Source organism: Ammospiza nelsoni, chromosome 25, assembly GCF_027579445.1.
Source record: "Ammospiza nelsoni isolate bAmmNel1 chromosome 25, bAmmNel1.pri, whole genome shotgun sequence".
In the NCBI taxonomy this organism is placed as follows: Eukaryota; Metazoa; Chordata; class Aves; order Passeriformes; family Passerellidae; genus Ammospiza; species Ammospiza nelsoni.
The window spans coordinates 3,304,519-3,319,402 of NC_080657.1; the positions used below are offsets into that span (position 1 = coordinate 3,304,519).

At 58.1% G+C, this 14,884-nt stretch overlaps 2 protein-coding genes across 2 annotated transcripts; one reads left to right on the forward strand and one right to left on the reverse strand.

Moving 5' to 3' along the window:
- Positions 1-1,754: 1,754 nt before the first annotated feature.
- TRAPPC3 (trafficking protein particle complex subunit 3) lies at positions 1,755-8,510 on the reverse strand. The gene is made up of 5 exons (XM_059488763.1): positions 8,377-8,510; positions 5,050-5,147; positions 4,221-4,320; positions 3,790-3,972; positions 1,755-3,341 (listed from the first exon to the last, which is right to left on the reverse strand). The coding sequence occupies exons 1-5, from the start codon at positions 8,416-8,418 to the stop codon at positions 3,222-3,224; spliced, it is 543 nt and encodes a 180-aa protein (XP_059344746.1). The 5' UTR covers positions 8,419-8,510; the 3' UTR covers positions 1,755-3,221.
- Positions 8,511-10,317: 1,807 nt separating this feature from the next.
- On the forward strand, positions 10,318-14,516 carry LOC132083850 (uncharacterized). Its single transcript, XM_059488771.1, is given in 18 exon segments — positions 10,318-10,344; positions 10,346-10,399; positions 10,401-10,479; positions 10,482-10,568; positions 10,571-10,923; positions 10,991-11,151; positions 11,247-11,406; positions 11,539-11,709; positions 11,790-11,881; positions 11,973-12,130; positions 12,215-12,318; positions 12,407-12,631; positions 12,730-12,815; positions 12,993-13,129; positions 13,291-13,380; positions 13,497-13,705; positions 13,825-14,031; positions 14,139-14,516. Coding segments are annotated over 18 exon segments (2,688 nt in total). The 3' UTR covers positions 14,427-14,516.
- The last annotated feature ends 368 nt before the right edge of the window (positions 14,517-14,884 follow it).

The following is a 14,884-nucleotide window of genomic DNA, read 5'->3' on the forward strand; positions in this document are numbered from 1 at the left end:
TGTGGGCAGTACCCAGGGATGGCACCCACCCTGTTTTGAGTGATGTGAGAGGGGCTGGGAGCTCTGCTTCCCACTGGAGAGTAAAGAAGGGATCACCTGCTCCTGGCTGGTGCAAGAGTGGGGAGTGGGGCTGCCACCAGCCAGGAGCAGCAGCCAGCTCGTCCAGGTTTGCCAACGTTGGCCAGGTTGTCTCCACACTGGGGACATGAACTGGTTTAAACCCTTACCCTGGACCCTGTGAGTCACACATTGACCTTCAGCTCCTGCCAGCGCGCTCCATCAGGACACCAGCCAGTGTCCCACTTTCCTACAGGAGGGGGACAAGGGCTGGAAAGCTCCTTCCACCTCCTGCATCCTGCTGCTGTGGGAGCCTGGGATGTGTTTTGGACAAGGTTCTGTGCCTGATGCCATCATGGGGTGCTCACACTGGTGAGGACACAAGAGCTTGGACCCCAGGCACCGGGATCCTGCAGCATCACCCCCCAGCACCACTCCCACCCCACATCCCCTGCATCCCCCTTGACTTGTTGCTATTGTCATCTCCAGTATCACGCAGGGATGTGGGAGGCTGGAAGCTGCCTCTTTTGCTGCCAGGTTAAATGGCTCCCTAGGAATGTCTATTATTCCCACAAGTCAACTTTCCCCTCCGCGGTATGTGTCAGGGGTCAGGGCTGGCACCACATGAAAGCCACGGGTATTCAATAACCCAGAGCCGTGGAAAGGCTTCAGTCCAAGCCCAGCCACGTTGGGGTTTATTGATGCAGATGCCTTTCCCCATTTGTTTCCTATAAACAGCACATGGTAATATTTAGTAGGTTTCAAACAGAGCTTTTTGCATATTCTCCCTTGTCTGCAGCGAGCTGCTCAGTAGTAGACAGTTTTAATTTACTTAATGCAATTTCTGCTTTTTGTTCTTCCAGAAGGTCTGGGCTGGTTTTGACCCTGTCGCCCCAGCAAATTACTTGAATTCCCAAGGAGCTGGGAGCAGGAGTCCAGGATCCACTCTGGGCAGGGGTGAGGACAAGGGATCTCACTCTCCCCAGAGCCTCTGGGACAGCCTCAGGAGCTGGGTGCATGTTGGGGCTGGTTGGGGCTGCCCTGGCTGGCTCCCACTCCTGCCAGGCCAGCAGCACATGGTGCTCGCCAGCTCCAGAGAAAAAAAAAAACACTTTATTGCAAAAGCTGCCACTTCCCCATCACTGGGGCTGGCAGAGCCCTGGCACTCAGAGCCCGGGATGGAGTGTGACTGCAGGGTGACCCTGGAGCAGGGAATGCCCACAAGCACAGAGCAGAGATCCCACCAGAGCAGGGCTCCTGGGGAGCACCCACACAAGAAAGGGAAGCACAAACTGCTCCTGGAGAGCAGCCCTTGCTGTTCCTTGTCTCCACGCTCCTGGCAGCAGCACCACACAGCCAAGGCCAGCCATGGAGCAGCACTGAGCTGGCAGCAGAGGAGGCTCAGACACCCCTCCAGGTGACTTTTTGCCACTGCAAATGCCCACAGAGAGTTTTGGCTCTGCAGCAGCTGCCTCAGGCTGGTGGCAGTCCCAGCCACAGTGGATTCACAGACCCCACGCCAGCCACACTGAGTGTCTGCCCCCAGTCCCTCTGTGGTGAAATGCAGCTTGCAGGCCCACCAGCAGCCAAGAATTCTTGGGGCAGTGCTGCTGTCACCCTGCCAGCCCTGGGCACCCTGTCACCACTGTCACCCTGCCAGCACCCACCACCAGAACACAGGCAAGAGGAGACCAAAGAACTGACACCGTGATTCTTTTAATGCAATTGCTCCTAAAATGCAGCTCTAAAGTGACTTGGAATGGTCAACAATGAGAAATAAGGGATGGTTTTGAGCTCTGCAAAGTGACCATGTGGCACTTCTGCCACCAACAGCCACCTGGCACTGCTGGGCCACTGCCATGCCTCTGACTGCTCTTACAGCCACTCACTGTCCCTTCACAGGGCACGTGTCACACAGGGCATCCAAAGGGACTCTTTGGGGCCAAAAAGGGACAGGGACAGCCATTCAATGCCAGATGACCCTACATTCCCCCAGAAAAGACAAAAAAGAGCAGCACAAGCAGTGGGTTCCTCTCCCTCACCTCACATTCAGGCATCAACCAACACAAATTCTGGAGCTCATGAGACCTCGAGGGGCTGTGCCTTCATGCTATGTAAAGTGATTTGGGAACCCAATGCTTGACTGTGCTCTCTAGAGGATGGCAGAGTGGTGGCAGAGGAAGCTGATGCTCCAATCTCTTGCTTTTTGTTATCTAATACTTCTTTATGTATTTATTTTTGAGAGCAGCAAGTGCCACAGGTCAAGTAACTGGGAAATTCTACTGAACACCAGTGAGAGAGAACAAACCCCAGCACTGCCTTCACACCTTGCAGCCTTTACATCCCCCAACATCAGAACAGAGCCTGAAAGGTCTTTAACACCTCCCAGGCCTCAGCCTGAGTTTGGTCCTCACTCCATGACTCCTCCTGCAGCCCTGGGCTGTGCCCACTGTGGAGCACCAATGCCATTTTAGCCACTCTTTCTCCATGTAAAATAGTTCCTACTGCTCCACTGGAGTTTGATCTCCTCCCCTCCAGAGGTGAGGCTTCTCACCTTGAGGGAAGGGACAATGGAAAGGCCATGGGACTCCCAGATTTCTGTGGTGCCACAGCCCCCTGAGCAGAGCAGCCCCTGCCCTGGTGCCAGCAGCTCTGCCCAGCCACCCCTTTGGACCAAGCTTGCAAGAATCAAGTGCAGGAAGCCAGTTTGATCTACAGAAACACTACACACATCTCCAAATGGATTTTAAACACCTCATTTAAGGAAGGATGGGGTTTAGCAGGGAATCAGTGGGCTCTTGTAGCTTGGTCTCCAATTCTGGCCCTCCAACACCGATGTGAAGAGACCGGAGCTCTCCTGGAGTCTGAGCAGTTGTTGTCACACAGCCCAGGTCACAACTGGAAACTGAGCTTAGGAAGCCCCCAGGGGGAGGGAAAAGGACATCACCTGATGAAAAAGCTTCAGAATGAACCTGGGAAATAAACAGCAACCAGACAATCATCTTCTACAGAGGATGGAAGTGAGAGTAGAAGAAAACAACATCTGAGACAGTCAGTGAGTCAGTCTGAGTGGGCAGGGGCAGGAGATCCCTGTGGATCTGTGAGGAAAGCTAATGGCCAAACCCAGCTGGTCCCTCCAGTCCCCAGGGAGATGGGGCTGTGGTTCACTCTTCCCCAGCTGGAAGGTTGTCTTCAATCCTCCTGATGAATTTCATCCTTATTTCTGTGACGCTGTCGCCCTTCAGGGTGTCCTGGACAAACTTCACATCGACAGCCATCTGCACCTAATGAGGGAAGAGCAGAGAGGAGCTGGTAACTTCCTGTTCACAGCAGCTTCTCCAGGGGCTGAATGATCCTGGAGCACCAGCTTAAGGGCTCTAAGGGCATGACATGACATACAGGGCTCTACAAAGCCCTAGAATTGAGACACAGCTGTTCTCCTGTCCCAACCAATTCCCAGCTAGAGCTCACAGCAGTTGCAGAGTGAGGATTTTGGAGCTTCACACAAACTCAGGGACATGTGCTTAAACTTGGGTGATGAGCTGAAAGGGCTCAGGCACCACCTCTGGGCCTCAGCTGCCACACATAACAGCAGCCAAGTGCTCCTGCAGCTCTGCCCTTCTCCTGGGAATGCGTTTCAAACCCAGAAATCACAAACAGACCAGAATTAAAGTATCTGCTGACACCTGGCTGCCCATACACCCACCCCAAGGGAAGGGAGATGTGGCTCACCATCTCCAGGGCACCTCGCAGCACCCCACAGAGCAGGTTGGAGTAGATGAGGGTTGAGTGGTTGTCAGGGAGCTCCACAAAGTCCACCAAGGGGTTGTTTTCCAAGATCAGGGAGAACTCGTCGCCCCCAGGACTCCAGTTGGTGATGCTCGGAGTGATGCCCAGGTACATTTTAAATGCAATCTGTTGTGGCAAGCAGGAGGAACAAGAACAGGTGAGGCAACAGCACAGCTTTGATTTTGTAAAATTCCTCAAGGGGTTTGCAAACATTTCTCCTTTCTTCCAGTTCCCACCAGCCAGCAGTACTTGGACTAAAGCTTTTTTGTTTTCCCTCCCCAAAAACTTCATCAAAGTCCTGTGAGAAGCAAATATTACATCCTCACACTCAAAACTCAAACAATAACCTGACAAAGCAGTGCTTGGACATTTACCTTTGCTATAACATCTGCAGTTTCACGGAAATCATGGCACCTCCCAACATTGGAGCGGGCCAGGAAGTCCTCGATGAGCCGGACACCGATGTTGTAACCCCTGTGAAGGGACCAGAGCAACAGCTTCAGAAAGACAACAAATATTTATAAAAAAAAGAGAGTGAAGAAAAAAAGTCTAATCTGAGAAATGTTGGTGTTAAATAACTTCAGCCTGCCAGGGTTTTGCTCCTGGAGCAGCACACGGGGATGTGGCTGTGATCCCTGCTGTGATCCTGACGCCTGGTGAAGGCTGAGCTAGAACAGAGGCTGGACAGAGCTAAAGAATAAAGCAGGGATTTATTAAAAGGCCTCAGTGGATCCACTTTGGGCAGCAGAAGAGCCTAGCCAGGGCTACACCCAAGATGAATCCAAAATGGTCACAAAAAATGGACAACCGGTCACGAGGTCTCACTTTTATAAGTTGTGGTCCATTTGTATATTGGAGTTAATTGTCCAATTACAGCTTTAGCCCATACAGTCCCATCCTTCTTTTTTTTTCTCTCTTCAGTCCATGTTGTTTATGCTCTTGGGCCTGAAATTTGGATTATTTGTCCTTGGTCCCCAGCTAGAGAAGGAATTGTTTTGTCTCCCTACTCTGTGCAGAGAGCTCACTATTCCCTAATATGAAGCTCAGAATTACACACTAAAGCAGCACAGAATCTGAAAAATATAAAATCTAAAACATGAGGAACCAATCCCTGCTGTGATCCCTGCTGTGATCCCTGCTGTGATCCCAGCTCCCACATAGCTCCAGCAGACCAGATCCACTCCCACCTGTGCACACACTCACATTTTGTCCAGCTGCTTGTTGACATCATCATCATTCTCGTAGTCCTTGCAGAGCTGGGTCACCAGGGCACCGTAGGTCAGCGTGAACAGCTCCGAGTTCTGTGCACAGGAAAAGAAAATTCACCCAACAGAACCCACCCGGGCTCTGCTGCCTGCGAGTCCAGCGCCGCCACCTCGGCACGGAGAGGGGAACGGGGACCTGCTGTCTCAAAGGAACCTGTGCTCAACAAGGAGAGATCCCAGCTCCAGCTTAACAAGGAGAGATCCCAGCTCTAGTTTAATAAAGAGAGATCCCAGTTCCAGTTTAACAAGGAGAGATCCCAGCTCCAGCTTAATAAAGAGAGATCCCAGCTCCAGTTTAATAAGGAGAGATCTCAGTTCCAGTTTATAAGGAGAGATCCCAGCTCCAGTTTAACAAGGAGAGATCCCAGCTCCAATTTAAAAAGAGAGATCCAGCTCCAGTTTAATAAGGAGAGATCCCAGCTCCAGTTCAATAAAGAGAGATCTTAGCTCCAATTTAACAAGAGAGATCCCAGCTCCAGTTTCATAAAGAGAGATCCCAGCTCCAATTTAACAAGGAGAGATCCCAGCTCCAGTTTAACAAGGAGAGATCCCAGCTCCAATTTAACAAGAGATCCCAGCTCCAGTTTAATAAAGAGAGATCCCAGCTCCAGTTTATTAAAGAGAAATCCCAGCTCCAATTTAACAAGAGATCCCAGCTCCAGTTTAATGAGGAGAGATCCCAGCTCCAGTTTAATAAAGAGAGATCCCAGCTCCAATTTAACAAGGAGAGATCCCAGCTCCAGTTTCATAGAGATCCCAGCTCCAGTGTCATAGAGATCCCAGCTCCAGTTTAACAAGGAGAGATCCCAGCTCCAGTTTAACAAGGAGAGATCCCAGCTCCAGTTTCATAGAGATCCCAGCTCCAGTTTCATAAAGAGAGATCCCAGCTCCAGTTTAATAGAGAGATCCCAGCTCCAGTTTAACAAGGAGAGATCCCAGCTCCAGTTCTGGCAACAACTTCATTCTCCTTGGAATGAGGCTTGGAGCAACCTGGTCTACTAGAAGGTGCCCCTGCCCTTGGAAGGGGGTGGAACTGGATGAGTTTTAAGACCCCTTTAAATCCAAACCATTCTGGGATTTTGGGAAAGACACCAACACCTCCTGGATAGCTGGAGGTGCCACGCCAGGGCCCTGAATTTACCTCAAGCACTGGCCTAGAGCTGAGATCCGACTCAAACTCTTCCCTCTGTTTCATGAGCATATTACAAGTGAGCAGTGCCTGTCAGGCTCCAGCTCTGGTCCTTTCAAGAGGCCCAAAATGCTCCTCTGCTCAGGGATTTATGAAATTCTGTACCAAGAAAAAGGATTCATTGGGTCCCAGAAAGTTGTCCAGGCACAGAATTTGCTTCACATGTTGAAATCAGCTCCTCAGACCCACAACAGGCTCAGGGAGGCCAAGCCCAGGCCAGCTCAGCTCTCAGGTGCTGTGCACATTCTGGGACTGGCCAGGACCAAAGTCACTCATGTTTTCTTTGCACAATTGCCAGATGTGCAGAAAATTTGCAAAAAAAAGTGAAATTCTCCTCTCCCAGCCACCACCTTCAATCCTTACCCTCAAACGATGTCAAAGAGCATTTTTTGGGAGCCATTAAACCAGACCAGTGATTAATAAGGTCATTAGAGGCTGCAGAGCAAAACTCTGCAAAAGGAAGTGTTTTGGGGAACAAACAAACCCCCAGCACTGGTTGCTGCTGTCAGTTTTGGCATGCAGAGGGATCACAGGGGCTGACCTGGGATCTGTCACCTACCATGAGCTGCAGAGAGGCAGAAGGTGAAATGAATGGCAAATACCAATACTAGAGAATGAAAGCAGCAGCAGGCAGGGAGGGAAAAGAGACAAGATCAGAGTTAAGTGACAACACAGATCACCATAAGTTCACACAAAGCCACAACAAACACACAGAGGAAACACCCCCAAACAAACAGAAATTGGGTTTGTAGAGGACAGAGGGAATTCCACCTTGTCTTGTTCCAGGATTAGGAAAAAATTCCTCCTTGTGAGGGTGGGCAGGCCCTGGCACAGGTGCCCAGAGAAGCTGTGGCTGCCCCTGGAAGTGCCCCAGGCCAGGCTGGACAGGGCTTGGAGCACCCTGGGACAGTGGAAGGTGTCCCTGAGATGGCAGGGGTGGGATGGGATGAACTTTAAGGCTCCTTCCAATCCAAACCAGTCTGGGATTCAGAGATTGCCATTCCCAAGGACAAAAGGCTTCAGGTATGAAAACAACCAGAGAGGCTGCTTGGAGCTTTTGCCACACTTTGAATCTAAGAACTGACACGTTCTTTGGGGGTTTTGCTTAAAAATTTGCTTTTCTCTTGGAAAACTAAAAATTGGGCAATTCACATCACTGGAAGGACAAGGGGGAAGTTCCTTTGGCTCAGCTGGAATCAGAGACTTGGCAGAGAATTTAACAGACATGCAGAACATGTAGTGTTGGTTTTCAGGGTTTCAGTAGTTTTAGTAAAGACAGGGGTGGAGAGGGGATGGGGATGGGGATGGATGGAGGGAATCCAGCTGTCCCCAGCCTGAGGTGCTGTCACCGTGTGAGGCCATAGTGGTGTCACCTGTCACCATTAGCTGCAGCACATCCAGAGATGATCTCAGTTATCGCTGAGACATTGTTATTAAAGGCAACTTGAGCTGTTACAATAAAGCAAACTCCTAAATTCGGATTTGGACAATTTTTTTCGTTTTCAGGCCATTTGATGTAATTGAAGTGCCCAAAGCTTTCCTGGTATTTTTATTATTTGACACTCTCCACAAAAAGGATCTGTTTTATGGCTACAGAAGTGTCAGAACTCCAGTGAATTAACACAATTCTTTACATAATCGTTGAATCCCTAGAAAAGAATCCCCTGGGGTGTGGAGAGGCAGGAAGGGGCAGCTAAGCCCGACCCAGCTCCTCCTCACGGCCAAAGAGGGAGAAGACCCCAGGTTTTATTTTTTATTACTTATTTTGCATTAAAAATTAATGAATTCGACCTGGTTTGACCCAGAATCGGAGCTCAGCTCTGGAGCTTTGGGCTCCATCTCTCAGTTCCTGCCTCAGCCGGGCGGATAACGCGGAATAAGCTGGAGAGGGGAAGCGAGACACGCCAGGGAAGCGTTCTGGGTGCGAACTTCCCACAAACGGGAGCGCCCGGTGCCGCTGCTGGCTGCCCGGCCCCGCCGCACCGGGCGCTGCGGCCCGGGCCCGGTCACCCCCGCCGCGGGCCGGTTCCCCGGGTGCCCCACGCCATGCGCTCGCCACGCCGGCCCCGCCGTTACCATTTTCTTGCTCTCGGTGCCGCGCCCGCCCTGTCGCGACATCGTGTCCGCCCGGCCTGGCCCGGCCCGGCCCGGCCGCTCTGTCCGCCGCGGGCACCAAGGGATCCCCGGGACCCCGCGGGGCACCACGGGACACGCAGTCCCCGCCGCGCCGCCGTGCGCGCCCCGCCCGCCCGGCTGGACTACAAATCCCAGAGTGCACCGCGCGCCAACACGACCGCCCAATCCCTGCGGGAGGGGATGGCCGCGGTCGCCGCCAGGGGGCGCCACCGCCCGCCTCTACTGTGGCGGCGCCGCCATCGGTGCCGCGCTGGGCCCGGCCCGGCCCCGCCGCTCCCGCTGTTCCCTCTGTCCCCGACCGCCAGCCTGCGGCCCCTGCCCGGCCAGTGAGGCAATGGTGGCCCCCGTTCTGCTCCCTACGTGCTGCCGGCCTCCTGCAGGCCTCCCCGCGGCCCCTCAGCCCCCACGGGAAAGGGGCCTCGGCTGCTCTCCTGCTCCCACCTTAGTCCCACACTGCCACCTTGGAATGGGAGTAGAATCGTGGAATATCCGCAGCTGGGAGGGACCCACAAGGATCGAAGCCAGCTCCTGGCCCTGCACAGGACACCCCAGCAATCCCCCCGTGTTCCTGAGAGCATTGTGCAAATGCTCCTTGGGCCAGGCCCTGTTCCTGTGCCTCCTTGCCCGGCTCCAGGGGCTCGGCAGAGGATGATTCCTGGGGAAAGGGCAGCCGGGTGGATGAAGCAAGCCCTGTGCTGGCAGGATTGGGCAAGCTCGGATCCTTAGGCTGCGGCTCAATGTGGAACACAAGCAGGCTTCCACCCTGTGAGGCCCGCAAATGGCCCCACAAGAGCAGGGCAAAGGACAGGGTGTCACAGAAACCAGCCTGGCTTGGGGCTGCAGGAACTGCAGGGAATATTCCCTGAACAACTCAGCTTCTCTTAACTCTCCCCAAGTTAGCACGGCCCCCGGTGCACCAGGTTCTGCTCCCAGACAGAGTGTGCCTGGCATTGTTTACTTATTTCTTTAATCTCCTGTTGTTTATTTATTTACACCATTATGTCCCCGTCCCAGACCTGTCACTGAGTGAGTGCTGGGGTGGTGTGCTCTGGGCATTGGGGGACCGCCCCACTCCTGCTGGCTGCTCAGGAATCCAGCAGCTGGGAGCAGGAGCGTGGGGACCGGCCGGGCTGCGGTGACCTGCTGGCATTGCCTTACATGGCTGCATCCCCAGGACACGGCCAGCTGCAGGGCACTGGGGCATGGTGTGGTTGTCCCGGGCTGGGGGGCTGCCAGCAGCACCTCCATTGTGCCAGTGAGCTGATGGCATGGCTGTGCTCCCTGTGTCCGGCTCTGCAGTGCCAGGTGCCCTCCTGCTCAGTCCCAAATGACACCTTGTGCTCTCCCGCCACAGTGGCCCCACTGTGCTGGTGGCTGATGGAGATTATCGAATCCTGGAAAACCCTGAGTTGGAGCAAACCCACAAGGACCATGGAGTCCAGCTCCTGGCCCTGCACAGACACCCCAACAATCCCACCCTTTGCTTTGGGCCATTATCCAAATGCTCCTGGAGCTCTTGGCAGCCTTGAGACCGTGCCCATTCCCTGGGGAGCCTGGGCAGTGCCCAGCATCCTTGGGGGGAGAACATTTTCCTAAAATCCAACGTTAGAAGGCACCGTGTCCCTCGTCACCGCAGAGGTTCCAGACAGTGTCCCTCCGTGCTGAGCTGGGGGGCATGAGGGGCACACAGGGCACCCGCGCTGGCACCTCAGTCCCTGTCGTGCCATTACGCCCACCGAGCACAGGAGATCCCTCCCAGGCGGAGCCGTTACTGCTCCCCGGCCCCGGGCAGGGCCCAAGCCGGCCCCGCTGCAGCCGAGGGCACCGAGAGCCGGTCTGACGGCGCCGGGCGGCTCTGCCGGTTCCCGCCCGCACACGGAGATGCTCCGGGACACGGGCGGAACCGAAACGCCGCGAGTTGTCCCCGCGGCAGGGCCGGGCTGAGCGGGGCTCGGGGCTCGCCGCCCCTTTGCATACAGACCTCGCTGCACGGGGTGAATCTCTCAAACCGGCCCGGGGAGCGGCCGGGACCCGGCAAAGCCCCGGGCTCCCTGACCCGTCCCGTTCTACCGCGCTCCGCCCCGTCCGGTGGGCGCAGGACCGCCCGCAGCGCGCTCCGCCCCGCCGCGCCCATCGCGGGGGCTTGGGCAACCGGGGCCGGGCCGAACCGTGCTGTGCAAATCCCGGGAGCCGGGCCAGGCCGTGCCGTGCGGATCGCGGGGCCCGAGCCGTGCGGCGCCGTGCAAATCCCGGGAGCCGAGCCGTGCCATGCCGTGCAAATTCGGGGAGCCAGGCCGAGCCATGCCGTGCGGGGCTCTCCCGGCAGCGGCGCTGGGGCTGCGGGTGCTGGTGCTGAGCGCGGCGCTGGGCGCGGTGGCGGCCCGGGCTCAGCCGCCCCCCTTCCCTTTCTGGGACCCCTCTCTGCCCTGGCAGCGCCGCCTCGATGACCTGCTGGGCCGGCTGAGCCCCGCCGAGCTGGTGCTGCAGGTGAGGGGGCGGCGGGACCCGCCCGGAGCCCCCGCGGGACTCCCCGCTCAGCGCCGCTGCCCCGCAGGTGGCGAGGGGGGGAGCGATGGGGAACGGCCCCGCGCCCCCCATCCCGCGGCTGGGCATCGCGCCCTACAACTGGAACACCGAGTGTCTGCGGGGCGACGGCGAGGCACCTGGATGGGCCACGGCTTTCCCGCAGGCGTTGGGGCTCGCCGCCGCCTTCAGGTACCGGCACCGGGGACCGGGGGTGTGCGATGGGACCTGGTGAGACAGGTACCCCCTTGCCTACGTCGCCCTGACACCCCGTGCTTTTCCCCCAGCCCAGAACTCATCTACCGTGTGGCCAACGCCACGGCCACTGAGGTGAGAGCCAAACACAACAGCTTTGCTGCTGCTGGACGCTACACTGACCACACCGGGCTCAGCTGCTTCAGCCCTGTCCTGAACATCATGAGACACCCGCTGTGGGGGAGGAACCAGGTGCCAGCTTGGGCGGGTGATCCCTGGTTGGGATCGGGCCATGGCTGACCAGTTGGATGTGGCCATGGCTTGCCAGGCTGTGGGGATGTGGGGACAGGGCTCCCAGAGGTGACCCACCTGTGCCCCGGACAGGAGACCTATGGGGAGGACCCGTTCCTGAGTGGGGAGCTGGCCCGCAGCTTTGTGCAGGGGCTGCAGGGCCAGCACCCCCGTTACGTTAAGGCCAGCGCTGGCTGCAAACACTTCAGCGTGCACGGAGGCCCTGAGAACATCCCCGTCTCCAGGCTAAGCTTCAATGCCAAGGTGAGCACAGCGGGGCAGGGGGTGTTAATAGGGCAGGGGACACTCCAGGTGCTAACCCCGCTCTGCCATGGTGTTTGCAGGTGCTGGAGCGGGACTGGCGCATGACCTTCCTGCCCCAGTTCCAGGCCTGTGTGCGGGCTGGCTCCTACAGTTTCATGTGCAGCTACAACAGGTGTGGAGCGTGGTGTGGGCCACCTGGGCTGGGCTGCCCTTGGCATGGCCAGTGCCCCGCTCTCCTGGCTGCCTCATCCCCTCTCCAACAGGATCAACGGTGTCCCTGCTTGTGCCAACAAGAAGCTGCTGACGGACATCCTGCGTGGCGAGTGGGGCTTTGATGGCTACGTGGTGAGCGATGAGGGGGCTGTGGAGCTCATCATGCTGGGGCACCACTACACACACAGCTTCCTGGAGACAGCGGTTGGTGAGCTCAGGGGCTGGGCATGGGGTCAGTCCCCAGGCATGACACAGCCATGATGGGAGTTCTCCCTTCTCCCTGGCACGGCAGCCTCGGTGAACGCTGGCTGCAACCTGGAGCTCTCCTATGGCATGAGGAACAACGTGTTCATGCGCATCCCTCAGGCTCTGGCCATGGGCAACATCACGCTGCAGGTGAGCTGAGGGGAGCAGGACCAGGGGTGTGGGCAGAGAGCCTGGGCTGTCCCTGCCAAGCACAGCTGAGGTGTTGGGATCTCCACAGATGCTGCGTGACCGAGTCCGGCCCCTCTTCTACACACGGATGCGACTGGGGGAGTTTGACCCCCCAGCCATGAACCCCTACAGCTCCCTGGACCTGAGTGTGGTGCAGAGCCCCGAGCACCGCAACCTCTCGCTGGAAGCTGCTGTCAAGAGCTTTGTGCTGCTGAAGAATGTGCAGGGGACACTGCCCCTGCGGGCCCAGGACCTCTCCAGCCAGCACCTCGCGGTGAGCCCCTGCAAGGGGGTGGGCAGGGGAACATGCTGAGTCCAACCCAGGTGTCACAGGGCTGCTGGTGCCCACCCTCACCCCTCTGCCCTCTGCAGGTTGTTGGTCCCTTTGCTGACAATCCCCGGGTACTGTTTGGGGACTATGCACCAGTGCCGGAGCCTCAGTACATCTACACTCCCCGGTGAGACAGCGTGGTCCCACCTCATGTCCCCCTCTCCTAGTCACTGTTCCCCTCTTCTGGGCACTGTCCGGGGCTGCTGCTGGCCCTTGGCTGGTGGCCAGGCAAGGGGGCTGTTCCCATTGTGCCCCGACCCTGGGGCACAGCTGCCCCTGTGTTCTCTTCTCTTCCCTGGTGCAGGAGGGGGCTGGAGATGCTGGGGGCCAATGTCAGCTTTGCAGCGGGCTGCAGCGAGCCACGGTGCAAGCAGTACTCACGGGCAGAGCTGCTGAGGGTGGTGGGGGCAGCTGACATGGTGCTGGTCTGCCTGGGCACAGGTAGGTGGGAGTGGGAGGGCACTGGGTGGGCACTGCCAGAGGCAGGGGAGTGCTCTGGGAGAGAGGGGCTGCCCAAGAGCCACCTCTGAGGCAGTCAGTGCCCCTCTGCCCTGTGTGCCCACAGGGGCGTAAGGGGTTCTCCCTTGGCTGTCCCCACCCAGGGGTAGATGTGGAGACAGAGGCGAAAGACCGGAGTGACCTGTCCCTGCCAGGGCACCAGCTGGAGCTGCTGCAGGATGCTGTGCAGGCAGGTAGGGGCTTTGAGGGACCTCAACCCACCCAGGTGTTGTTCCCCATCCATGGCACACCCTGGGGCCATCCCAGCAGTGCCACTAGCGGCCTCTCAGTGACAGTCACCTCCCTGCAGCCGCTGGGCGCCCCCTCGTTCTGCTGCTGTTCAACGCGGGGCCCCTGGACGTGAGCTGGGCTCAGGCACACGACGGCGTGGGGGCCATCCTGGCCTGCTTCTTCCCTGCCCAGGCCACGGGCTTGGCCATTGCCAGGGTCCTGCTGGGCGAGGCAGGGGCCAGCCCGGCTGGTCGGCTGCCGGCCACTTGGCCTGCAGGCATGCACCAGGTAAGGCCAGGGCTGCTGGTTGCACACTTGGCCTTTCCCTGCCTTGCTGGCTGGAGCAGCTGCAGGATGCAGGGCTGTGGTTCTTGCCTGTGCCCACCCAGCCCTGCCCTGTCCCACAGGTGCCACCGATGGAGAACTACACCATGGAGGGACGGACGTACCGCTACTACGGGCAGGAGGCCCCACTCTACCCCTTTGGTTACGGGCTGTCCTACACCACCTTCCGCTATCGGGACCTGGTGCTGAGCCCCCCAGTGCTGCCCGTCTGTGCCAACCTCTCTGTGTCTGTGGTGCTGGAGAACACAGGACTGCGGGACGGCGAGGAGGTGGGCACAGCTGCTTTGCCCTGATCTGGCTGTGCAGGGCACAGATGTGCCTGAGCTCCCCCTGCAAGGGAGAGTCCCACTGTGCTGAGTCCCATCCCTCCGTGCAGGTGGTGCAGCTGTACCTGCGCTGGGAGCACTCATCCGTGCCGGTGCCCCGCTGGCAGCTGGTGGCTTTCCGCCGTGTGGCCGTGCTGGCGGGCCGGGAGGTGAAGCTGTTCTTCCAGGTGCTGGCCGAGCAGCGCGCTGTCTGGGCACAGGAGTGGCGCCTGGAGCCCGGCACCTTCACCCTGTTCGCCGGAGGGCAGCAGCCGGGACAGAAGACACGGGCGCCCTCGGAGGTGCTGAGTGCCCGGTTCAGTGTCACCGGCACGGCACGACCCTTACGCACGTGTTAGCGGCGGGGTGGGCACAGGGTGCTGGCAGAGGAAGGGATGGAAGGTACCCGGTGTGCCGCGGGCAGTGTGGTGCTTCTCTGCCCTGCAATAAAGTGCTGGTGCTCCGCAGCAGCTGTGTGGGGCCTCCTCTTCATCCGCCCGGCGCAGCACTGGCATCTCCCAGAGCAGGACTGCACTGCCCTGCTCGGTGCTGTCACCCCTCTGCCGTGGCTGTCCCACCCCGAGGCGCTGCTGCTGCAGCCCCACACCCCGCCCGTGCCCCACACCGGCTGCAGCCCCACACCCTGCCTGTGCCCCACACCGGCTGCAGTCCCACACCCTGCCTGTGCCCCACACCCTGTCCGTGCCCCACACCTTGCCCATGCCCCACACCGGCTGTAGCCTCACACCCTGCCTGTGCCCCACACCCTCCCTGTGCCCCACACACACCCCGCCCGTGCCCCACACCGGCTGCAGCC